This window comes from Melospiza georgiana, chromosome 3, assembly GCF_028018845.1.
Source record: "Melospiza georgiana isolate bMelGeo1 chromosome 3, bMelGeo1.pri, whole genome shotgun sequence".
NCBI lineage: Eukaryota > Metazoa > Chordata > Aves > Passeriformes > Passerellidae > Melospiza > Melospiza georgiana.
The window spans coordinates 46,843,532-46,870,941 of NC_080432.1; the positions used below are offsets into that span (position 1 = coordinate 46,843,532).

At 42.4% G+C, this 27,410-nt stretch overlaps 1 protein-coding gene across 1 annotated transcript; it reads right to left on the minus strand.

Annotated features, from left to right (window-relative positions):
* Positions 1–2,451: 2,451 nt before the first annotated feature.
* On the minus strand, positions 2,452–27,410 carry SRD5A2 (steroid 5 alpha-reductase 2). The gene is made up of 5 exons (XM_058020766.1): positions 27,121–27,410; positions 7,191–7,354; positions 5,355–5,456; positions 4,230–4,380; positions 2,452–3,703 (listed from the first exon to the last, which is right to left on the minus strand). Exons 1-5 carry the CDS (start codon positions 27,402–27,404, stop codon positions 3,637–3,639), a joined length of 768 nt encoding a protein of 255 aa, XP_057876749.1. The 5' UTR covers positions 27,405–27,410; the 3' UTR covers positions 2,452–3,636.

Below are 27,410 nucleotides of genomic sequence, written 5' to 3' on the forward strand. Positions count from 1 at the left end.
ACACTGAGATGGGAATGAGGGCTGGCAAGTGCCATTGTTCTCCACTTTGCCTCCCAGTGAACAGCATTTAATTCTGGGTTTGGTTGTCAGAAGAGATTAGATATCTAAATTCTGGAGTTCATAAGTGGTCTGGCTGATCTCTTAGGTGCAGAAAACATGTAGTGCAGCAGAAACTGTCAGATGCATGACTAAACCATTTGTGTATTTCCACAGCAGTATAGTACATGTTTGCAGGAAGTCAGCTTTTGAAGAAAACCACTTGAACAGTACAAAAATAATTAAATTAACAAGAGTCCTGGGAAGAAAGGATTCATTTTCCCAGCAGACTGATGGCAGGGATGAAGGCTGGGTATTAGCTCTATGTAAGAGAACTCTTTCTGTCAGAGCAGCAGCACTAAGGGCTGTTTTGAGAGAGGCTCTTTCCTGGTGAACAGCACCCAAACATAAATGTTCCTTGAAGATTAATGAAGGCTATGATGTGAATGATGGAAGGAAACCAAACAGAAAAACAGTATTGGAAAAAGGGGGGAAAAAAGAACGAGCTATTCTTTAAAATGCTCACCAGAAGAGGACACATCTGTTGGGTTTTGGCAGAACAAAAGGACATTGAAAAGAAAGTCAGGGAAGTGCTGCTTTGCAAAATATTCTACAGTCAGCTCTGAAATCATATGTGTTCATAACTTCCAGAGGCTTGAGCAGAAGGATATGGAAATGTCTGCTGCATTTTTATTCCCACAGACATGGGGATATATTTTTCCTTATAAAAGTAAAATGAAAGATGAAAGAAATTTCTCAGGAGTTATGCTGCCCTGGTACACTCCCACGGAGGATCTCCATATGGGGAGAGCCTGTGCCACCTCTCCATGACAATTAACTGCAATCATTGCTTGTAGGGAGTTTAAAGCATATGTGTCTTGCTCCTGCTGTCCAAAAGTGCCACGGGATGGGGCAGAAGGAAAATGTGCTCCTTTCCTGCCTGCAACCAACATGTCCAAGGCCCATGACAGTGAGGATGGAGATATTCCTGCAAGATGTCCATCACCTGGAGGCACCCTGTGCCCAGCAAGTGCATTGTGCCAGGCTGTGGGGCCCTCCAGCCTGCGGGCAGGCGTCTCCTTCCTTGGACCAGCACCAGTTCTCCCAGCTCCATGCACTGGTATCTAGGACTGACTGTGGCAATAACAGGCTACCTGGGGCACATATTAAGTAGGACAAAATAAATGCAGGATATGAGGTGTTTGGATATGAGATGTCACTTTCATATTTTCTGAAAAACCCCTTCACCAGGATTTCTTCTCCTGGGAAGTTGAGAAGCCTCAGAGAAAAATAAAAACAATAATTATCTCATCTGCTTCTCTTGTTTTGCTGCTTTGGAATGTGGTTGGGGGATTGTTTATCCAACAGGTGGTTGTTTCATTGGTTTCATGTGAATTGTTTTGACTTAATGACCAATCACCATCCAGCTGTGTCAGGACTCTGGAAGCAGTCATGAGTTTCCATCATCATTCTTTGTAACCTTTTGTCTGTATGTCTGTATCCTTTCTCTATTCTTTAGTATAGTTTTAGCATAATATAATATAATATAATATAATATAATATAATATAATATAATATAATATAATATAATATAATATAATATAATATAATATAATATAATATAATATAATATAATATAATATAATATAATATAATATAATATAATATAATATATTAGCCTTCTAAGAACATGGAGTCAGATTCTCAATTCCTCCTTCTTCCTGGAGACCCCAAAAATACCACAGTGGGGAGTGGGTAGGAGGGACAGAGAAGTCTGCACAAGTCCTGTTCTGGTCAAAAGGGTGAGGCAGAGCATGGTCCCTGCTCTCCCCAGCTCAGAAATAGATGGAGGAGACAGCAGCTAGGAACACTGGCACTCATGGGCTGTTTGCTCTCTCACCACTTGTGAGGCTTTGGAGGGGAAAATTGCAAGGAGGGATCATCAAGGAGGATAAGCTGAGGGAAGGAGCTCTGGGGAGCATGGCTGCAGCTCATACTCAGCATCCGCTCCCTGAGGAAGGGGTCAAATCTCCAACCTGGTATCCTCACTGCCTCCAGCCTTGCTTTAAATATGGTAGCCAAAGGAAAACACTTTTGTGGTGCTGATGTAGAAATTCTCATCGCATGCAACAACAATTTTGCTGGCGTCTTAGTGTCTCCCTCTATTACCTTTGCCCACACATGGCTCTCCTCTGGGCTGTAGAGGGACTGCACAATGGGAGCCAGCCCCAGCTGGCTGCTTCGCTCTGGTAGTAAAGATTTATAACACGAGCAAAGAAGGGAGGGTTTGTCCAGAAGGAGGAAGCTGCTGTGAGCAGAACTTGGTAAGCAACATCACAGAAATTTGTTTCTGCAAACAGTAAATTATAGGCTAACACAGCTCTGTGTTTCACATAAATTTTATTGTGTTTTGGAGGAAATTGCATACAATCAATCAGGTCACTCCAACAGTAGGTAGTATGTTTCATGTGTGCAGTCTGGTATTTTTCTTGCCAGCTGTTCAGCATAATTCTTAGCAGGATTTTATGCTCTAAAGGGTAACCAAAACTATCAGCATCCAAGGGGACATCTCCTCCTATTGGGGTTAATGACATTTTTTGGAAAATTCCTAACTATCCTGAAATTAGGAAGAGGCATTCTGTCTGATTGTAAAAATTCAATAATATCCCTGCATCATTTCCTAATAAGAGCATCTGAAAATATTCTCCATAGACAAAATGTACTGCCAGTGTCAGAGAACATTTTCTTCAACACAGAGCTTTTTATTTGTTGTGATTTTTTTCATACATCACCATTTCAAATCTTTTTATGAACAACAACCAAGTGGAAAAATTTTTATTCTGAAAAAAAGATCTGGATTTGCAAGAGAAAAGAAATGCTAATGGAGCTACAATTGCTATAACAAAGTACATTTAAAAAACAAACCCTGATGGCTGAAGATTAATCATCTGACAGTGAAGGAAGTAATGCTTAAGGAAGGAACACAGACATTGTGCTTGTGAGTGCCAGCTTCCATCTCTGTGTGCCTCACCTCTGTGCCATGGCACGCTGCTCCCAGCCTTGTGCCAGCACAAGCTCCCTCCTGTTACGTTGTGTTTCTGGGAGTTTAGATGCATTTTAGATGAAAATTAATGGGCTGAGTAATTTTTGGGGGCAAATGAGACCCCCCTGTCTTGTTTAAGGTATGGCAACACCCAGGGCACTGCCAGCAGAGCGAGGGCACGAGCGCTACAGCGTGGGGGCAGCAGGGGCAGTTGCAGAAGTGCTGTAAATTGGATTCTCCAAAGTAATGGGCTTACTTTTCACTTTTCCACAACAATATTTAGCCAATGTCTTTTCTCGGATGTCAATGCAGGTACATACTTGTTCCCACAGATGGAGCTGCACAGAGAAGCAAATATGTTTGTTGGGGAGTCCTTTTGCCCACAGCTATCTGCAATTTCCCCTCAAATCAAAACAAGAACTTCCATTCCAAATTACCTTCTTGTCTGCTACAATCCTGGGATATCATCTATACAATTATAGTCAGGCCTAGCCTTAAAACTAGGAATTGGAAAAAAATTCCTATAAAAACAAAACAAAGAGTCCATATTTCATTCATTAAAAAACAAAAGGAATCAAGGCTTTCCTTGATTTTGGATAGTCCGTAAATGTCTTGAGGTAGTACCTGAAAGAAAATAAGCAAGACAGTGAACCTGCATGCATGGAGGGAAACTGCACAGTTTCAACACAGATCAGCTGAGGAACCTTAAAACTGCTCTAAGCTGCCTTTCTTTGTTATCTCAGTGTGTAATTCTGCAAAAGAGCAGCTCCAAAACTATTTACACCTGGTTATTTAATTAACTGATAAGACTGTTAAGGTTCCAACAGGACTAAAGCAGAAATTTTAGGAATTCAGAACATATCTGTTCCAAAGGACTGCAGAGGTTGCAAGGAAAGGCTCCTATTTATGGGGCTCAGTAAAGAGAGGCTTTAGGAGGGTGGAAGCAGTGATGCAGCTCAGGTCACAATAAATGACTGTCAGGCCAGGGGCACCAGCTGCCTGCCTGCCTTACACAAATAAGCCAATACACCTCCTGTACGTGGCTTCAGATTTCAGTTTTATTCCAAATCCTGGCTCTGGTCCTCCCTGGCATTTTGCAAACTGCATTCCAAGGGGAAGTAGCAGCATATGGCAAGGAACAGTTTGATACCTGTGGTGGTGATAAGCACGTGGACCAATGCAGCAGAGAGTGAAAAAGGCAAAGGCGAAAGCTGGTAGGGACCAGGTTGCAATGGCAAAACCAAACCATTCCACAATTTCTCCAAAGTAGTTGGCTCCAGAAACGTAGGTGAACAGTCCTCCTGCAGCAACAGACAAAATATTTAATTTTTACAGTCATCTCCTGTACATGGAAGGTTCTTTCACATAAAGTCAGCAGCAGAATATGTGCCCTTTCTTATTCAGCCCATAGCAGCAACCTAAATGCACTTCCCTGAAGCCAGTGGAGTTGTGCCAAAGGGGGATCTTGTTTGAAGTTCATGTGTAAATACAAGAATCAGCAGGGATTCTGACTCAGATGTTTCCAGCACTTTCACAACCATTTATTTTCATTTGGAAAATAACTTAAGAAAGACCATTATTAGATTTAAAGTATAAGAATTAGTATTAGTCAATCCTTTTCATGTCCTAAAAAGTATTTTGCAACTTCACCGCCTGTAGGGAATGCAAAATCTGGATCTCAGTTTTATGCAACATTTACAAGAGACCGGTAAATATTGGAGGTGAGAAACTCTGGGAGAGACATATCACCATCCATAACAAGGCAGCAGAAGGAGTCAATACCAAGCCCAAGAAATTCTTGGATTCCTATCCACATTGCTCTACAGAGCTAGACATTTCCTGGAAAGGCAATTCAGCAATTGCATCCTTGGTGTTGTTATTTTCCCCTAAAGTTTACACTTTGAATCCACCTTTTGCATGGTAAGCAATCAACTACTACTTCTTTCTGGGCATGTAGAAGACTATTTCCTTCTTTGCAGCTGCCTTTTGCAAAGTTAAAATCCTCTTCCTGTGTCCACTTCAATCTTCTCAGAATTACCAGCCAATTTCCTAAATCTCTCCACTAAGTCTGTGTTTTCCAGATACTCTTGCTGCTTTCCTTGGACTGCCTGCAGCCAGCTCACACCAGTACCTGCAGCCTGGGGGAGACCTGAACCAAATACCTCTGCAAGACCAGCTTCTCTGCCATTACTGTCACTCTCCTGTGAATTCAGCCAGAAAACATTGTTTATTCTGCTGCCCTACTTCCTGCAGGGAAGGGGGGATGAGAATGTACCTTGAGGAATCTTGTACGTGACTTCGCCGGGTTTCCTCAGCTGGCGCAGCAGGAGATCACTGTGAATGTTGATTCCCATTCCCAGCAGAAATAAGAGGAGGCCTAAGAAACCAACAAGAAATGGATTACAAAGACAGCTCTGTCCAGATATCCCTGCTCAAGGATGTGTGATGTTTGTCTTTGCAGCAGACAGATAGGGGTCATAATGTGAGGTGGGTGCATTCTTTTTCAAGTCAAAAGGTGCATTGCTGCCAAGAAGGTCACTGAACAGGAGAAGCACAGGTGACTGGTGACACCACAGCGCTTTCCGCTGAACTTCCAGGTGACCGTAGTCCCCATTTATTGAATACTGATGGGGGGACACAAAGTACCCATGGCCACCACAGCTGATGACAGCCAGGCCCAGCTGTGCACAAAGTAAGCACTGAGCTGGAGACAAGACCCTCCTTTTACTGCTGAGGAAAGGGGAGCACAGAGATACAGAGTTATGCAGCACATCACTGGAGCTGGGAAAGGAACCTACATCTCAGCACCTCCCAGTCCACTGGCAGTGAGGCTGCCTGGACAGAGCTTTGGGCATGGATGGAAAGGAGGTACTTGCTGAGGGATGCTGACATTATCTGGCTAGAGTGATCCATTGACCAGATTCCATTTAACTGAAAAACCAGAGGCATTTGATTGAGAAAGTCTGCAGATTATATGCCCTTCATTTTGTGACATGTTGGACACTGAGAAAACAATGATGGGAAAGCAAGAAAAGAAGTAGTGTGTGCACTACAATGTGTAGATAAAAGACTAACTGCTGATAAAACCTCAACACTTCCAGTAGCAACAGAAAATTGGTAAGAGCTGTGGAGGAAGAATATACTGTTTGTTTTTTCCTTAATATTTCAAGTACTGCTAATGCTGATTTTCTTTTTCTTTTTATTTAACATTAAATATATATATACTATTTATCATGAAAATGAAGTTATATGGTGTTTTCTTTGTTGGATATGTGAGGTCTTACAAAACAATTTCCAGAATTTTTAGTATGTGATGCTGTCTAAAAGGACCAGACTTGCATCCAATCTCTGAAACAGGGCATAGAAAGTACCTTGGTTAGTTTGTACTTATTGTATCCGAAATGTTTCCTCAGACATCCATGTTAATCCTCATTTCTATGTTTACATTTAAAACCACTCTCTGTGCAGTACCAAATCTGTAATGCCATCTAACTGCTCTTGTTCAGTTATTCTCTGGGGGATTTTACAGGGTGAAATTCAGCTAGGCTATTAAGTCACAGAATAGAAAGGAATCGTATTAGCATACAAGCAGACTGTGCGTGATCTCTAATCTTCCCCTGTGCCTTACATGAGAAAAAAGAGCTCTTTGTCCCCAAAGCCTCATTCATGCTGGGGTTTTGCCCTGCTTTTCTCTCTCACTCAGACTAGTTGCATGGAGTGCAAAGCTGCCTGGCAGGGAAGAGAAAGCCCCAGCTTGTGCTCGCACACAGCCACTGCTGGGCGCACGCTTCTGGCTGAGCAAGGGCACAGCCCCCTGCACCTGGGGCCTGAGATTGCATCTCTGTGGCCCACAGCAGCAGGAGGCTCTGGAGTGCTGTCAGTGAAACAAGGCTCATGATTTGAGGCCAACACACAACATGATATACCTTCAAAGGTGGCTGCCTAACAGGAAAAAAAAGTTACTGCACATTTCTGGGCCAGCAAGCAGGTCTTATGCTGATTTCCATCACTACAGGTTTGACTCACATGTTCACTGAAGATTAGGACATAATTCAAAATGCTTACAAATTGCTTGGAGATTAGATCTTGGGAGTCCTGCAGCTGTAATTACCTGATGTAAATCGGATGTCGGTGCACCAATCGTTTGGGTATTCAGCGCAGTAAATCAGGTAGTACCCCTGGAGGAAGCCATTATAGATACAGAATAACATGCCAAAGAAAAGCAATTGCAGTGGGAAAGGTCTGCCTCTAGTGAAGAAAGGGTAAATAAACGTCCTAAGGTAGATAAGAAAAAAAAGTCAGCACATTGCTCACGATAACATTGTATTTGCAATTTCTCTGCTGTAGGGAAAAAAACTTGAACAAAGCACAAAGTAGAAAATAGGTCAATAAAGACAAAAAACTTGAAAAGAACTGCAACAATATAAGATCAGCAATTTATTTGGAACATGAAATCCTACAGATACACATCTTTTTCTGGTCCTGCAGGACTGAACCCAAGGTGGGAAGTTAGAAAGCTCATCCAGATTCACTGGTGCTTTCAGAATGTCTCTGTATCTTTCTCTATGCTTGTTGGTGAAAATGAGGAATTCGTGCCCACAAACTGCATTTTCATTTCCAGACTTGATTTAATGCTCCAGTGGGCCAAGGGAAGATTGGTTGCTGCGGAGGGACACAGGGACATGATGTTCAGATATCACTGATGTTTGTGAAGGGCAGCACCCTCTGCAATACTGATTCTCCAAACAACGATTACTATGCCACGAGCATCGAGCAGCATCGGGAGGAGCTTTGTTATGGAGAAGACATTCCTGATCCCTGAGGGCTTTAACTCATGGTGGCAGATGGGCTTGAAGGCAGTGTTGAGACCCTCTGGCTCTCTCACCCCTGCAGTATACAGCCCAAGATGTAATCTCCTGTCCCAGCCTCTCCCACTTCACTCAGAAAGAGACCCCCATGCACCTCTAACACACAACAGCTCTGTCCTGCTCTGCTTGGACATTTCAGTGTAGGGGCAGAGCACTGTTTTTCCCTGCCTGGGGAGCTGCTTTACCTCCAGTCCCTGCCTCCCCTCCATGCTTTCAAACTTTTGTTTAAAATAAGAAGAGCTACATCCATAAGTTTAATATGCTAAACACCAAGATTTCCATGCAGCTACAGCACCTAGGGCTTTCTTAGGCAACAGCTGTGCTCACAGTAGCATTAACATCTGTGTCAGCAAATAATTGGTGCTTGTATAGTTTTAATTTATATGTATGTTTGCTTCAGGTGGGAGTACCCCCCTTGACACTTCAGGCAATCCATATCATCCCTGGGAGAGTGAAACAAAGAAGTTATATTAATTTTTAGTAAGTGTTTTCTTACCTGGCCACTTAAGTTCTGTGAGTGGAAAAATCTACACTCTAAATTTCTTTCTTTTGCCCTCTTGGGCTTTGGATGGTGCTCATCATACCAGTATATAAGCATTGCTGATAAGTAATTCACATCCCATGTTGCAAGTGTCAACTAAAGCAAGCTGAGGCATAAAATCTCACAATATTATAAATCTAGATTAAATCATTCCATGTCTGGAAGTGAGTAAGCAGAGTACAAGCACCAGCATGTTAATTCACTGCTTTCCAAAGCAAGGCAAGACAGATTTCCAGCAATTAAGGCAGCTGTGATGCAGAAGTGCTAAATACTTTTAAAGAAAGAGAAACGTAAGAGGTATGGAAAATGTTCTTCAGATAGTGATATCACATTTGTCATATTTATTACAGAATGGGAAGGAATGCTCTTTGGAGTAATGTTACCAATAATTACTGATCATGCCCTTTGGGAACGTGATGCTGGAGTTATGAGTAAGCAAAGCCAGCTTTAGCATTCTGATCTGCTGCTGAAGTCATATTGACAAGACAAATTTGACCTGAACAGTTATGAGAAAAAGTGTGAAAATTTCACATGCAGGCTCGAAGACAGCAAATTGTATCAGAGAGGGAATGATGCAAACCACACAAAATTATTTAGGAGGTGAATTTACACAGTAGATTCAAGCAGGACTGGCAGTGCTTTATCCTTTGCCAAAACCAGTCAGGTTTAAGAGTCTCTGAGTTTTTACAGCTGAATGCAAACAGAAGGTTCTCAGGTCCCATAAAAACTGATTGTTTCTGTGCTGCTTCCTGGTGCCGCTGTTGCTGTAGAGGTTATAGGCCCTTGAAAAGTGATTTATCCTGCAGTAACAGGAGGCCACAAACCTCTGTGCCATGGAGTGCACACAGGACAGAAAGAATCTGCATGCCAAGTAAAAGTACGATGGCAGGGGAGCCAGGAGGCACCAGCTTTGTTTAGTTGTTGAGGTAGTAAAATCCTGGCATCACTGTAATCCTGCCTTGTAGCAGTTTGGACAATCCAAGTCAGGATTTCATCCAAGAATCTTTGTTGTGGAACAAATTCTCCAAGGAAATCTCTGTGGGTCTGTTAAACCAGAGGCCAGATTCAATTCTCTGTATGAGATTGTACTACATGGCTAGTTGAGGGTGCACAAACTATTCCTGATGAGATTTGAAAAAGCAACAGAGATAAAGCAGGGGCATTTAATAGTTTTAAATATTCCATGGAAGAGTCTGCAGCTCTGCTGGAACTATTTTGCAGTGTGAAAATCAAAGGGGGCCTGAAGACCACCATTTTAGAATAACAGAACAAATCTAGCCTTTTGGTTTTAGTCCAATGACAAATTTGACCTTTTACTTTCGGTGCAGTATTGATGACTAATTCATTACTCCTTTATTATCTTTACCAGCCAAAGGCACTGCATCTGACTAAACCATTGCCAGCAGCTTCTTTTTAAATGAATGAATAATGCATTATTCATTTTCTTCCCCATAATTTATTTTCAAAAAAACCCCAAGTTTTGAAGAGAAAATCATTTGACATTGCATCAAATTTCATCTTAGATGTATTAGTCCAGCTTCTTGAAAATTCTGGAGACTCTCACCTAAACCCAGGGAAAGTATAGGTTTGCTGTTCTTTCCACAGAAGGTGGAAATCTTTTCACAAATGTTACCATAATCCACTAAGAGTAGATTGTCAGTCCTCCAACAGATTGTCAGTCACAGATGTTTATGCTCCTGCTGTGTCTTCTCCTCTCCAGGCCCTAGTTGCAGTGTTTCAGACAGTAACAGCTCATTTATGCATCTGGAAGCTCGAGGTGTTTCACACCTGGGGCAGCTGGGCCAAGGGTGCCCAGAATGGAGGACACTTGGTTCCCTCCAGGCCTGTGGGCCACCAGCCTCCTGCTGAGCCTGCCCATCCATGCCTCTGCCACCAGGCCTCCTTCTGGGTCTAACCAGGACAAACAAAGGGCTAGGAAGCAGGAGGATGGCAAGGTGGGCAGGGCTGATGTGGTGCCTTTCTCCTTGAAAGCAGATGCTGGCCATAACCCAGTCTTGTCCCTACTCATCCTGGGGCACTGTCTGAATGCCTTGGCCCATCCCCTGTGACCCTGGCCAGCTTCCAGGAGAGACTTATGGACTTCTCCTGACCAGGAATGCTCTGAGTCCTTGCAGGGACATTTTGGTTCTCCTTGGACCGTGGGTGCCAGGGCCTGCCCTGACTGCCTGGTGAGGATGAACCAAGGTGCCAAAAACGGTGCCTGAGAACCACTGCCCGTGGCCTGGGCTCCATGTACCCTGGCTCCTTGCTTTTTCCACCCAGAGGTACAAAGCGTGAGGAGGGCTGGTGGCTCAGGTCAGGGCAGGCAGCCAGGCCCTCCCATGAGGGTGGTGCCCTCAGGGAGCTCCCAGCTCATGTGTGCACTGAGCTGAGCCTGGAAAACACAGACAGGCGGGGTTGTGCAGCTGCTGCAGGGCTCGTGCAGGAGGTGAGTTAATGTTGGGTCCTGCTCCATCGAGGGCCCGTGTTGCAGCCCCTTTTCTCACTCCCTGAAAACGCCTTGCTGAGGTCTGCAGTTCTCACCACTCTACTGATACCTTCTCAAGCAAAGGCCTCTCTAAGTAGAGGACAGCTCTCTAAACTCTACTGCACCTCCTTCCTTATGGGGCTGTTTTCATTTTCTTATTTGTACAAATACCTGTATCTCAGGTGATAAGAAAAACCTTGTGATTTGTGTTACACTAACTACAGACCAGTCAGACATGAAAGAATTGGCCTGCCATCAAACCATGGAATTACTTTCAATCTTTCTTGTGCACAGATTGACAAGAATGGTGTCCAGACCTGGGGAGATTACACACACCAGTTCTCTTTGCACCAACAATCAATACCATAGGTTGTCATTGGAATCACATTACTAGGGAGCTGCTGGCACCCTTGGCATACCTGACCACTTGGACAAAGGATCAAGTTGTTCACAAACAGGATGGACTTCTGTTTGGGGTGGCTGTGGTGCCTTACACAAAGCTTCTAATTATTCTGGAGAGTTATGGATGCCAAATTAGATGTCCCAAAGACATCTGCTGCTGATTAGTCTGCACATACTTTCTGAGCCCCATTCTGTAGTTTATTTGTAGGTTAAATGCACTCTGAGGTAATTTTAAACTTTTACTGGTTTTGAGTTGTGTTACAATAATTCTCATTGGATATTTATAGGAGAAAACTGTCAAGTCCACACCAGGACACAATCTGGCACCTAATTTTCCTGTGGCCAATTAAAAATTTTCAATTATCCCAGACTGGGTTAAAACAAATGTGATGGGTAAATTTTCAGTTCCAAGCAGTAGGCTAATTTGCTATCAGTTTGAAGGGAAAGTAAAAGAAAATACTCAAAAATACTTCCAAAAGTGAAATTAGGCATTTTAATCCTCCTTCATCATGCTATCTACAGGTAGCTGTAATCAGTTCCTGGACTGTGGCCCAGTTTGTAAGCTCATCTTAACACAGCTTAAATAATTGAATAGAGTCAGCAAGGGGAGCAAGAGAACAATCTTTTTTATTTTAATCATGCAGATTTATCTATCTAGTGATGACAAAAACTAAGTTGGAATGAACTCTCTTTTCAAAGTCAGGAATGTTTTTCCACATGCAAAATACCCTATTCCATGTTCCTCCAAAGATCTTTGGACAAATTTTTATGGCTCTAATTTAAGTAATAAGAAAGATAGATATATGATTTAATATCTTTTGATTCAGCTGTATAAAACAATATTAAACCTGCCATATCTGGTTAATTTCTGAGGAGTCTATCTAAAAAAATTGGGTCAATCTGCTGTCCTTGGGATGTTTGTGGTTAACTTCCAAGATAAATCCAACCTGAAGCCTGTTATTGTAGGGACAGTCTTTCTTTGTGGTCTCTTAGTGTCAGGTCCAGGGCTGATGAAGACTTGTGGCAGGAGCAGACTCATCTTTCTTGGTCAAGAGGTAAAGGCACACATCTGATCAAGATATGGGAGGAGGACTGAGGAAATCTTGAGACACATGGCATCTTAACTGGGTTTCAAGGAGTTCTTGAGAAGCAAGGCAGTGGGAAAAAGAAAGTGTGGGCAGCACTGATTTAATGCAAAGACATCAGAAATGCAGTAGGATCAGTGGGAAAATGCGAAGAGACTTGTGACTGCCATACTGAACCGTGGGGACTGCTGAACTTGTACTGAAGATTAATAAGAATAAACTTATTTCAGATGAGAAATAACACACAATACTGGAAAATAATTTATTTGGGAGAGCTGAATAGCTGTGACCAACAGTTGTCCTGATACTGAAGGGAAGTTAGTTTGAATGCAATGAGGTTTCTATTAAATGCAATATAGAAAAAACCACTGAAGTAAAGAGCTGGGTAGGACTGAGAGAGGGAGGATTATCAGAAATGACAGACAAAGGCAGATTCTTCAACAGAGAGAACACAAAGATTTGGAATTAATAGTAATTCTTATATTTCAGGGGATAAATTATATTCCAGTGAAGAGAGGCAGAAGGTAGCAGCTGCTGAGGACAACTGCCCACCATTTACTGCATTTTGTTTTGAATGATCTGACTCTGGCTTCTGCCAAGACAGAGTGCTGACTGTGAAGGGCCTCTGCTCTAATCCAGCGTGATACCTTCAGGGTTTCATAATGTCTCATGACTCATCTAACATTTTTTACAAACTGAACATCTCAAAGATGATAAACTCCTTAGAATAGATTAGCAGTTGCTTAACACCAGCATTTATGAGTAAAGCTCCAGCGTGGTTCTTGCTGTGCCAGGAAGGCTGACACCATGGATGACAGCACTTGCAGAACAGTCAAAGGAATCAGCAACTGCACTTGACTTGTGGCCACAGAGCTAAAAACAGATTTCAGGTTGAAACCTTGGAGACAGGTCAGAAAAGCACAGTTCCTTACAACTGCCTTTGAATGAAGGGGGATATAGGAAAAAAATATTTTCAAAAGCATGTGTATCTCATGGGAAAGGCTAAAAAATGGTGCTTCTGTATCACTATCAATCATTGAAGGAAAAAAAAAAAAACATGATGCATTTAACCTTGGATAAATTTAAGGAATCTGAGCTATGTAATACTCAGTTCCATCATTATAAATGCTTGAACTAGTTGTGACCAGCTAGAACTAGTCAGTAATGCCTCATTGATTGATATAAATTGCTAGCATGCTGTGCATTTTGCAAAGTAAGAAGGATAAATACAGTTTATAGATAAAGCTTAGTCCTCTTCACATTGCATACAGGTATTATTAGATGTGCTATATTTAATAAAATGTAAGTGGTTGCAAAACAAATTTGGAAAAAGGAAAGGAATAAGACCTTAAAATGGGTATAAAATGGGTATTTGGTTTTAATTAGTAGAAAATAATTGTGTAGGCTTGGCTCCAAGGCAAAAATTTTTCCCCTTCCAAATTCACTGCAACAGTGGCCAGGTTTCAAAAGTGTTTTGCAATTTTGTTTATAAATTACTTCATTACTCCTCTTGGTTTTCTTCTATTATTTTTGAAAATGTCACTAAAAAATCTGGTATCTCCCAGTGACTTCCAGCATCCAGACAGAACCAACAAAGGAGAATTCTTCTGGTAAAAAGGCATTAAAAATTGAAAAGCATCATACTGGTTTTGCAGATACAGGACCAAAACACTGTACTTTAATTATTATACATTTTCTAAAGGGACATCAAGAACAGAACTGCTGGGTTTGGTGCACTATCAAGCTGCCTCAGCAAGTCACAATCCATCAGCAAATTACACTCAGTACACATTTATATCAGCATAATTGTTTCTTAAATGTTTCTATTTTGGTATAGACCAAATAGGTTTGAAATATTCTTAATTTAAAATATTATTTTATTTTCATTTGCTATCACCCAGTCACTTTTTCTTTTTTATTTGTATTGCAGAAAGGAGATCAGAATGAGAGCTGAACTATACAAAGGGAAGAATTGATGGACTGCCCTTAAGCAAAGACAACTGAAACAAGAGCCAGATGAACCAGATATAATATCTTTCTCACCATCCCTTGTCAAATTTGGCATATCCATCAAAAAGATGGAGATTTTTTTAAAAAGTATTTTTCTCTTTCATGGCCAAAGAAGGTGAAATGGAGCTAATAGAGCAAAGGGAATATGTTCCCTGTACAGATCCCTGCTGAAATTAGTACCATCCTCTGCAAACGCACAGTTTGTCCTCAGACACTACACAGCCAAGTCAGGGGAGTGCAGAATGTGCAGCCTGATCAGCCTCTTGTCTGAGCAGCAATACCTGTCACAGCCTCTTTGACTCACAGTCCTGTGGGTCTGTAACAGCAGGGCACAAGACTCATTTCCATATGCAACCCTATTTTCATGAGGTAGGTTTGTTGAGTGAAGGAATTGACATAAATTGGATGTATCACAAGAGAGGGATGGTAGGAGCAGACAATGTCCTATGTCTTGACCTTAGATTTTTTACTGTCTCACATGTCAACCTTTTAAGTCACTTGGTTTGGAGGATGTTAAGTGGCTGCAAAACTGAAAAATTATATCAATGAATAGTTCACAATTGTTTACTATCAAACTAAAAAGATCTTTTGAGGGAGGTTCTGCAAAAGACTCTTCTTCTACTACTCAGGAGTTTTTACATTAATATCATGCCTCTGGGGAAAAAATACTTGCAATGTTTGTGGCTGATGTGGCTTTGAGAGATGCTGAGCACACCAAGAATGAAGACCAGAGTTTAGAATAGTCTTGAAAAACTTGTTTGATAGTTTTAAAACAGTTGATTTAATTCAATAAAGACAATGGCAAATTACTACACTTAATTAAGACCAAATGTAAAAGACAGGCTGAAAAAAGGGCTGGATAGGAGAGGGAATGGTGGTAGGTGGCAAACTGAGCATGAGCCAATGATGTCAGGCTTTTGTGAAAAAGGCAAATGTTAAAATGTGTTGTTGGAGACACCTGAGGTAATCTTTCCCCTTTGCATGGTGCTAGTAGGAGCTTAAATGATGCTCTGTCCAGCTCTCTATAAAAGACAAAGTGGAAACAACTCAAAGATAAACAGCTGTGGTCTAGGAAGTGTGATGTGAGGAAAGACTGAAGGACTCAGGGGTCTTTAAAATAACTAAGAGAAAACCAGTAGAAGACATCATAACAAACTGCAACTGTATAAAAATCTCCTGCAAAGAAGAAAGGAGTCAAGCATTCTCCTGTCTACTGGGAACACAGTAAGAAGCAACAGGCCTGAACAGGTGTATAGAAAATGCAGCTTAGATATTAGGGAAAGATAGTGAGGCATTGGAACATACTGGGAGTCTCAATAAGCAGCAATTGTTAAGGACAGACTAGATAAATGTCCATCAGGAAAGAGAAGAAAATTTGAGGACTGTATGTGGCCAGGAACTGCCTGGGAATGGGAACATGGTGCTATTTTAGTCAGAGAGAGACTCTGATGGACTCAGCACCAGGCCAGCTATCACAGTGGAAACCCTAATTAAACTTGGTCCAGATTTGTGCTTTCATGGGGATTAGGGGACAGGACGACTCATTTGGGGATTAAAGTTCAACTTGACTAGATGGATTGTGCTGATGACAAATGTGCAGATCTCACAGTGCTTCATGATTACCTCTACTATTTGATAGTATCTAAAGGGCAACAGCACTTAGAGGTCATGAGAATATTTGTTGTTTTATCTAAGCAATAGTGTGCCAAAGCCTTAGCCAGCCAAAGGTATCTCCCTCTTTTCTTCTTCAGAAATAATCACTTGGTATTTATGAAATCACTTTGTTCCTATTGCTAAACTGTGGGAGTCTGCCAAAAGTGTGAAAGACATGCCAGAGTAACTTAATCAGACACTATGCTGTGCACTTCAAAAAGTTCCCTGCTCCGCTGGAGCAAGTTTTAAGAGTTCACAGAGGTTGAGATCATGAGCAGAACAGGAGGATGTGTCTACATAAAAACTGGCACAAAATCCAAGGATGCACAGATCTGTGCTCTTACAATTGCACTTATCAGATCAAGTGTCATTATTTTCCATAAATTGCTCCTGTGGGGTTGAGAAATGGCCAAGGAAGACAGACAATTGGTAATCTATCCTTATTCAACATTAAATCTTGGTCAGATTATACTCAGCCAGCATACTGACCCTCTATGATCTCATGGCACTCAAGGCAGTACATCCACATAGAGAGGAACAAAATTTGAAGTGGCCAGGTCAGATCCTGAGTTTGTGCTTATATTAAAATAATCAAAGTACTTAGAAGCCTTTTTTGTTTTCCCTAAGGAAAAACTGCCATGGGCTGATTCTGAGTCACAATGGTCTCTGTTTCCTCGCAAAATATGTCAAAAGATTTCCTGACACAGAGCTACTGGGTGAATCACTCAGCACAGTGTCTGCATCGTCTCTTGATACCTGGGCATTGCCCTCTCACATCATGACCTTTTCCTTCCCATTTCTTCTCACTCCTGCCCCACTACTGCCCTAGCTGTTGTTAACAACTCTCCTACTTGTCCCTCCTGTGCTCTTTCAGCTGACATTTCTGTCTCTTCCCACCTTGCAGCCCTGTAAACCTCACAGTGGATTTATTTCTCTGCATTCAAGACATGTTGTATTTTTCCTAATCCATGTTGCCAGAACTTCAGCTAGGAGACTACTTCTTCTCGGTTGATTATCCTAGCAGCCAGAAAAGCCTTGCTCTGTCCCTACAGTGCCAGCCTAGAGCATACTTGGCTGGATTGCAGGCTTGCATTTTAGCCTCAGCTGAACCAGAGGAACAGACTCTAAAAATGTTAGCTGACGACCTTTCTGTTTGAGCAGATACAAACGCACTTCTCAGACAGCTCCACCAAGTTTAAATTGCTTTCCCTAAGAAGAGTCAGAGACGTGTCTCACTTTAGTAACCTTAATCTGGGCCAAGTTTTAAAATGTGAATGCTTCAATGATTCTTTTTTTTTTTAAGGTTCTAGAGAGAAGCAAGCAGGCAAAAAAAACCCCTCAACACCATAATGTAAGTACTTTTCTTCCATTCTGTCATTTCTCAACATTTCTTCCTCTCCTGTTCTCAGGAGCAGCAGAAGTTTAATAGAGGTCCATGCATTGTCCTACCCCAGATGTGTGACAGGAGTCACTGGGAGGTTTGCTCAGGACCACACTGTCTGGAAGTATTTGCACGTGCATCTCCAGCAGGAGACCATGCTAATGTGACTATACTTCTTGGGATAGCCCAGCTAACTTACTCAGAGCTCTCTGTAGCCTTCCAGCCCAGCCTGAATGCTGGCATGACTACCCAGATGAAGGAGCCTTGGCTTTGCAGGAAAGTCACCCAGCCCATCTTTACCAGGAGGTCAAAGAGCTGCAGGTCATCACCTGCCTCAGGACCTGCTTCACCAAAGTCCTGCCTGGGAACTGATCTGTTCCTTAGCGTCTCCCTCTTTTCTCTAGCAGACAGCACATCTCTTTGAAGACAGCCTTGACAAGGTGACATTTTCCAGAGCCGTTTCTGGGAGGCAGTCTCCCACCATGGCAGGTGTTGGATTAAGTTGGTGAACTCTAGCTAGCCCTGTTGTAAGGAAAATGGTATCTCATCCCTGGCTAAAGCTGACTGTGGGTGTTGCTGCTCCATGTTTACAACGGGTAGTAAGGAAGGAGGAGGTCAAACCCAGCTTCCTTCAAACAGGACCTTTTTTCATTGCTGTTGAAGGTCACATTTGCATACACCTTCCTAGGAATGGTGAAACTTCCTGCCCATCCTTAGGTATCAATACAGTAGTAACTGGTGCTTCAAAAGTTCACAGCTAGGTAGAATTTAGCTGGTTCTTAAAACAAAGTTGGACCTGTTAAAAAATTTACTGTTTTTTCTTCTTATGAATTGCCTTTTCCCATTTCCCTACATGGAACATTTTAACTAATATTTTAATTGGGTTTTTTGTTTTGTTTTGTTTTAAAACAAAATAATCCCATTGCTATTGTTGTAACAAAGAGATGTTGCAAACATAATTAGAATGTCAGCTGAGTGCTCAGCAAAGAGTAATGCAACTCTTATATTTAAATGGGTGTAGATGTACATGAATTTAATTATTTGACCAAATTCTGTAAAGATCGCCCTACTGATCAATTCACCTGCCCCATTTAAACCAATTTCTGGACAGAGAAGGACACATTGAGGTATATAAATTAAGAATTGTCTCTTAATTCAAGTTTGAAAGTATTTCTTTATCATAACCCTTCTTGACCAAAATTAATTTTAAGAATATAACTTACACCAAGGAAATATGCAATGTCTGGGATGGACACTGATTTATAATCATACTACTAGGAGGGTATTTCACAATTTTATTTTTCTTAACGGAGCTTCATAAAACTGGCAAACTACCTAATTATAAAGGCTCTTGAGTACACAAAGGGACTATTAAAGTGCGTCCTTTTGTCAAACAATATTTATTGGCTGAGTATGAAAGTCCTGTTTCCTCCTTAATGGCTGCCTCTATTATGATAAGAAATCAAAAAAGTCATATTTGTGGATCTTGAAGGAGCAAGATCCATCACAAATTTCCCACTGGGCATATGGAGTGGACCTTAACACTTTTCTCTTGGTTTTTATTTCCTGCTTAAAAGAGTAGTCCAAAAAAGGGAATACTACAGACATCTCATGATTAAAACAAATAATTTTCTTCTTTGGTAAAAACATTACTGTTTTCAAGTAAAAACATTTACAGAAACTCCTGTATATAATTTTTTTTCTTTTCTTAGTATAACCCTTTATAACTCTGCTTTTCTGACATCAACACCAAGAATGTGGCGATGCAAATCCAGATCTTTCCCAGATCCTTGCCAGTCTTACCAAAGCCCAGTGGGGTTTGGAGCTCAGAATGTTGTCGTCCTAAAGGATTTAAGCTCACAGATAGCAAGTGCTTCAAGTTCCTGGGTGGGCTCAGACCTCACACAGGGGAGATTAGAGCAACCTTCTTGTGCCTTGGTGATGTCCTGGTGGCTGACTCTGCCCTGGAACTGCAGTTTGGACAGTTCACTGCAGAGAAGCTGGACTGACACCCACCAAGTCATTTTGTCATTAACAGCAACAGTGAGGTCCCAGAGCAGGCATGAATACTCCTTTAGTGTATTTAAAGCTGCCTGGTAATAACAAAACAGCACAGGTGAATTAGCATCAGATATAAAGATACTCCTGAGAGGCATGATGTCTTGAAAGAAAGTGAAAAAAGATAAAAGTCTTAAGTTATCTCTGCAGAAAATCTTCCAGACCAAGAGACAAAAGGAAAAATCACATGGGTACAATTTGGCCTGGTCAAAAATGAGAGGTTTCTGTAATGCTAGCCCACTTCCCATTGGAAAAGGAGTGTATAGATAGGATTATTTGTGCTAATTGTTAGGAAGGCAATCAGATAGTATTCTATTTTGAGAGCAGAATTAGGAAGCAGTTCATAATGCTAGACAAGACTGCAAGGAGGCAAACTACACACTAGCACTGGGTACATGAGCATTTTACAATTCTGAGGCAAAGCATATGAAGAAATGCTTTTCTTGGTTATCAATACATGAATCTGAGGAACCTGGATAAAAATAGCAATGAATCTACTATTTTCACAGAAGAGAAGAAATTATATATTAGCATTACTGTAATGCTCCTGGGGAGCAAGGAATACATAGAAGAGGCACAGCACATGGCCAGCCTCTGTTAGGGATATTGCTGACAGTTCTAGAATTACTGCCAAGGCCAAACAGCAGGAGAGAGGATGCAAATGTGCTACTGTGTGTCTGGTGAAAGCCAAAAGGAATCTGGTCAGGATCTATTCCAAAGCATCAAGGGGAAGGAAAAGAAAACGGGATTTGTTACTGGTCAAATACCTGCAGATTTTGTATTGGGAGATTAATTATAGAGGTTATAGGAGGCCAACAAGGGAAATGTCTGTAGTTATTGACTGTTAATAATGGTAACTTTCCAAGATCAAAGGATAAAACAACTATTTCTGTGGGGGGAAAAATTAATCTTTGGATTGGATCTATTGGACCTAGTGGTTATTTTCTGGTCTGGTTATATTCACTACTAGCAAGGAGAGTACCACTTAAATATATAAATATCCTTCAAGCTTAATCTAATTTCTGTTTATGCACTTCATGTTTCAGAAAACATAACTAAAACTCTGTATGAACTAATACAGAATACCTCTAAAAATTATAAGCAAGTTAACTTATAAAAAATTTACTCATTTGGAGCCTCCATCCTTCAGCATTTCTCTGCAGTCTTGAGCTGCTTTTCTTGCTGATCACAAGTAGGTATTCCTACTTGAAAAAAAGGCCAGTCCAGGTAAACACAGCACCTGCCCGACCAGCCAGGCAGCACAGGCAGGCACTGCATTCTGCAGAGCAGGGGAGAGCAAGAGCCCTTTCCTTTCTCTCCCCAGCTTAGTTCCAGAGAGAGGGAAGCTGGCCAAAAGAAGTGTTAAAAACTTATATGAGGATGCAGTTTTCAAACGCTTCTCATTCTCTTGCCACAAATTTCTGCATTCCCTGATCTCTTTAGAAATATGTCAATTTGTAGAAAACCAGCTGCAGGTGCACCAAATGGGTCACGTCCAGTCAGAGGAGTCTGGGGATCCAGCTGCACCTCAAAGAGCAGCCTTACTTAATGTCTCTCAGATTCACTTCAGAAATGAAAACAGCAGTTTGGTTTGTTTATATATTAACTGAATAAAATAGAAAACAAAGATTTGACTTGATTTAAAACAAAGTTGCAAGAGAGAAAAATAAATAAGTAAATGTAATAGGTGGTCTTTGAAAGGGAAATGCCTCTTTAAATTGCTTGTGCCCCAGCTATTAAGGGCAGCACAGAAGGGGTACATGCAGCACCCTGTCTTTTACACCTCTGTCTTCAGGATTATCTTCACAAGTCAGTGGGACAGGGCCTTCCCTGCTGCTATTGTGCACAATGGCATCACCTCTGCTCCCTCACCACTCTGTCTTCCTCACTGGCAAGAGAAATGCAGCATGAAGATTTATATGGGATTGGATTGCAAAGGTTTCCTCTCATTGCCACATGTTATGTTTCCCACCTTTGGTTTTTAAAGCTGGACTGCAAAATGGAAAGGCAGCAAATGGGTTTCTCCTCACTACCTGAGGCCTTCTGCTGCATTCCCAGCACAGCCCCTCCAGCACGAAAGGCTGTATTACAAACTACATTTCAAAGTAAAATACTTTGTAAGTCATTCAGCACAAGAAGTGTTCCTGCACGTACATCTTACACCACCCATCATTTTCAGCTTACGACCAGCTTTCCACAGAGATTGCATATACAGATGGCAGACTTGGCAGTCATTTCTTTTCTCACTTTCTTCCTTTTCTCTACCTTCCTACCCCACCACTTTTGGAGGCCCCTGCAACCACAGAACCTACCCTGTGAAAGTGAAGGTGCTATGAGCTTACTGAAAACAGACATGGAAACTCAGATTTTGATTTTTTTCAGATTCCGAATTATTCCAGTTTTAAGAATGTTATCTTTAGCACCAGAGAGCATTTGAATTCGATGAAATTCATGCCATGCTGTGCTGATAAAGTGCTTGTTGAGACACAAAGAGCTGGCTAGCTAAGGAGAGCAGCCAAAAGGCTGGGGCTGGGATGCTTCCCTTCCTTCTCCTCCCCTCAGCAGCAGCAGCAGCAGCAGCAGCAGGCTGCCTTCATCCCTTCCCGAAAGGCACAAAGAGAGAGGCTGCTGCCTAGCGGCGGCAGACAAAGGCAGAAAGCTGCTCTGCTGTTCTGCTGTTCTGCTGTCACGGTTCACCACGGGCCACTGGACAAGGCGGGAAGGAGGGGAGGTCTCCTGGCCCCATCCCCTCCCTCTGGAATCCTCCCAGGCAGAAAGTCTCTGCTCTGGCAGCACTAGAGGAGGGCTGCCTGGCCAGCAGTCACCTCCCAGGTGACCATCTCCTTTCTCTGCCAGAACTGGCTCACAGGACTCCTGCAGGCAAGCAGAGATGTCCACTAAATGAGGAACCATCAATGTCCTTGTCAATGAGGCACCATCAGTGTTAACCCAGTTTCCAGAACAGTATTAGGGTGGTCCCTTCAACACTCCAACATACTCCTCAAGAGCCTGACAATAAATACAAAATCACCACTGTTTAACTAGCCCATGGCACGAATTCTAGACAGCAGTGAATATGAAGGTAGGCAGGACAGCACTTCTAAGCAGTGTGCCCATATAAAAAAGTTATTTAAAAATGAAGGAAATACAGTGATATAAATGAAAACCACTCTTAAGGAGTGATAGATTGTAACCTTGGTTACAATCCAGGTCACATCAGCTTCAGAATGTTCTAAGTAGCCTGGAAACATAGGATGTCCCTCTATGACTCCAAACAGAGAAGTGCTCTCCTAATCTGTAAACATCGGAGTAGGATGGCGGAACAGGAAAGTAATGTTCTCTCTAGGCACGCTACTACAGCTCTGGCACTGCATCATTCATCACACACTGATGTCTTCATTTTGAAATGGATATAGAAAAAAAAAGGAGAGGGGAAAAAAGCCACAGAAATTATCTGAGGACTGAGAGGGGGGAAAAACCTCTTGCATTGAGGGTCTGCTGTGGTTCAGTGATATTATAAATCTAGTTTACAATACCTCAGTTCAAATTTAAAAAAATTATTGTGGCTATTTGACAACATGTCCAAAAGCAGGACAAGTTAATTATGGTGGCTTAAGGCTGTTCCTAAATTTATGAAAAGGTAATTTTATCCTGACCAACTTCATGCTGGATGAAGTATCATGTGTCTGCACTACTCTAACTCTGTGTCAGATCAGGTAATGTCTGTTCCCCTATATCTGGCTTGCATCCACCACAAACCCATCAATTCAGCATAAATATGACATCATGTGTGGTAATTAATGCCCCAGAAACACGATCATGTGCTCCTATATTATCTGCATCAAACTGATGCTGACAGAGGGCTTGACAGCTCTGTAACAAGCAAATTAAAACATGATCCAGTACCATGTAAGTGATATCATGGTAAGAGAATACTGAAGGACACTAGGGAGTGCTTTAAATTAGCACAGGGTGGATAGAAGGAGCAAGGCCCACTGGCACAAAAATCAAGACTATTCAAATTTAAGCAAGACATTTTAAACATGTTTAAGTAAGGGTAAAAGAATTTAGAAGATTAACACTACCAAAGAAAACACTGAATTTTTTTAAAAAATTAAAACATTAAAAATGATGGATTTTTCATTTTCAGGGGTCTTCAGGTCAAGATTGAAGTTACTCTGAAATATGTGCTTCAGTCTAAAAGGAGCTACTGGGGCAACACAGCTGGCTAGAACACAAAGAAAGGCAGAATTGCTAAGCACAGCAGTCTTTTGGAAGTCTGTGTTTCTCCGTTATGGACTGTAATGTCCTTCTGAGCATACCTCTGATGAAAACTTCCCTTTCTCATGTATGTTTGCTAAAGTGGATGAGACAAGATTAGGAATTATAAAAGCTCCCCTGTGGAGAGAAAGAAGTCACTAAATTATGCAAGAATATACAAAGAAAATGTGTCATACAAACACAGAGGAATGCTTAAGTACAGATACCAGATGATCAGTAGTAAAAGTAGGAGTGGATTAACAAAATACCTTTATGATTAAGAGTGGAACACCTTTATTCATTTCAACATTTTAAAGTCAGAAAATGAAGTAGGCTACACCCATTAGGTAAATGCAATTTTGTTATTGATTGATACAGCACTTATTATCCTTGCAATCAAGTTTAATCATGGAAGTATTTAAAACTGTTGTTAGATTCTTCCAAGTAAAGATTATAAAATGAAAACAAAACAAAACCCTAAAAGTCAAACTATATCCTGACTGTTATGTCAAATTACTGAACCTCTTTTCAAACACTGTATGGCAATGGAACTTTCTAATGCAGTGTCACCAGTATATGGCAACTTGGTATATGATTTGTTCAGCATCATTTTATAGGTAAACAGCCATAATATGCAAGTGCACATAATATGTAAGTGCCCTTCTTTTCACCCCTTTTTCAGCTGTTGCAATAAGACAGCTTGCCCACCAGCACTGTCACCAGGAGGTGGTGGCTCTCAGCACGGAACAGGGAAGCCTAAATTCCCATGAGGTGCTCCCTAGAAAATCCAGGACCTGCAGGTGGGCTTAGACTGGAGCTGATTCTGGATGGCAAAACCTGTGAATGCCCAGTGGTCAGGGATGTCTCCTCCGTTGTTGTCATCTTCCTCCAAGGACTGAGTAAATCCCATTCTTTTAATTAAAGGCTGAATCCAGATTACAGTTATTGTGCCACTTACTGATTGCTAAGAATTTGACCCAATCTTTAGAGGGTCCAAGGACTAAAAAAGTCTAGGGAGCTAAAACGTTTGGAAAAGAGGAAAGCTGCAGAAATTCTGTTTAACTGTAAGATATGCTACAGGCTAAAAAAATTCTCTGTAACAATAAATTATCCTATCTGCCAGAAATTGTAGATAACAATTATCTGTGCTGATAGTTAAAACCTTCATGTTATCAAGAAGGCTCTAATCATAAACACAACCATGTGGCCATTCTACCAAGAATCCCTCAAAGAACCTTCCTGTCCTATAGTATTGTCAGGCGAAACCCAGAAAAACTTCTATTTTGTGATTTTGCTGCTCTTTTACATAACAGCAGAGTATTAATATTTAATACAACATTTCAAATATTAATTGATTCAACAGAATGTCAGAATGGCTTGTGTGAGAAGGGGCTGCAGCCTGTGATATTGGAGTAACACGCTGTATTAGCAGGAAAAGTTTCATACAGACTTGGTTGAAGTGAGGAAGTGAAGAAGGATATTCCAGAGAGAGATGAGAAGATCCCCGAGCTGTGTGGGAAAGAAAATGTATGAAAACACAGAGCTTTTGCCTCAGTCCAGCAGTAAATTTGGGAAAGAAGCCACAGAACCAATAGATGTGTGCGCACTGGTAGGATTACCCTTATTTCATTAGTCCAGTGGTGTTCATTGATAGTTGTGTTTCTCAAACAATCAGAAATTCTTGATAGCAGAATGCATTTAACTATATTCTGTATAACTACATATAATGAATACATCCAGCTTTCTAGAAGCCAAATATGTTATGGATGTGTCCTCGAGCTGACTCCTGCAGTAAAGACAATGGGAGTGATAACAAATACATGCCTAAAATAGTGTTAGCAACATAAGCCATTCTCTGTTTGAAATATCTCCAGAACAGCCTTGAGTTTCTATCCCTAAACTATCTGTAGAGATACTGCAACTGGATTTTCAATATATTGATTTTGGTTGAGGAGCAAATAATTATTTCTGATCAAATATTACAATAATGTTTTCTATTTCTATGAAGCAAACTAAAACCAACAGATATGGGAATGGTGGTGGAAAATGTCAAATCAAGTCAAGGTTTTGCCTCAGAAGTTACATTGCTCTTTACTACATAATGGCATAACATTTTCACGTGCACTTGCCACTTGTGAATAAAAGCCATTTTATTCCATAAACCAAATTCAGTTTTCTCACAACAGAGTTCCACAGAAAATGGAAGTGGAGAGGATGGATTCTGGTGATATTCTCTGCAGAACTGGGTGGCGATTGTAGAGCTATGTCTCTTCAAAATTATCACCAACACTGGATAAAAACTCTACTATTTATTTAAGCTTCTGATTAGCAAATACAGAATTAATTAGAGCTACAGCATTTGTTGACTCTGACAAGACCAGATTTCTAAAAAGAAAAGATACGAAAAGAAAAAAAACCCAATACAAGTTGATGCTTTGGTAGTGGAGCTGGAGTGACAAATTGAGCATAAAGAACCAACTTTGGTGCCGTGGCACCGCACGCCCACAGCGCCTGTGCTCCCCTCGCAGCACCGGGCAGAGCCGTGCGCTCCCAGCCGTGCACTCCCGGGGCTCCATGGGCAGAGAGAGCCGTGCGCTCCCGGTGCTCCATGGGCACAGCCGTGCGCTCCCAGCCGTGCACTCCCGGTGTTCCATGGGCAGAGAGAGCCGTGCGCTCCCGGTGCCCGGGGAGAACCGTGCGCTCCCGGTGTGCGGGCAGAGAGAGCCGTGCGCTCCCCGTGCTCCATGGGCAGAGCCGTGCGCTCCCGGTGCTCCGTGGCTTTGCTCTCGGCCACCCTCACGCGTATTCCCACGGCTGCGTTCGGCAGCCGCCGCTGCTCCCGGCGCCGCACCCGCGGGGCTTCTCCTGCCCGCAACAAGCGCTTCCTATGTACCTTTACATAATGTCTGGATGAGTTTTATCCTAACCTTTCCTTCAACTTAGCGAAACCTTCTTTTATTTCTTTTTTCTTTCTTTCTTTCTTTCTTTCTTCCTTTTTTTTTTTCCTCCCCCTAAGAGAACAATTCAAAGCATCCATCCTCTCCCCTGCTTCAAGCACCCGAGCCCCACCGGCTGCTCCTTCCCCCGGGGCAGAGATGCCCACCCGGCCGGTCCCCACTCTCGGAGCGGACCCCGGGGCGCGGATGGCCAGCCGGACTCGGGCGGGAGCGATGCTGCAGCCAGGACCTGCCCCGGCCGCGCCGCCCGCCCGGCTCCGGCTGCTCCCGCTCCCGCAGCTTCCCTCGGCTGGGTTTCCCGAGGCGCGGCGGCCGGGAGCCGTGCCCGGCGGCGGTACCTGTAGAAGTAGTGCCAGCAGAAGAGGCAGCAGAGGAGGCGGCAGCCGAGCGGCTCGAGGCGGGGCGGGCTGCGCAGCGCCAGCAGCAGCGCGGGCACCAGGAAGGAGGGAAGCTCCTGCAGGAACCAGGCGCAGCGCGCCGGCAGCCGGCCCCGCGGCCGGCACAGCCGCTCCTCGTGCTTCCCGTAGCGGGACGGCACCCGCAGGTGCAGCGAGAGCTGCAGCAGCGCCAGGGCGCCCAGCAGCGAGCTCAGCGCCAGCACCAGCCCGGGGAAGCACTGCATGCTCGG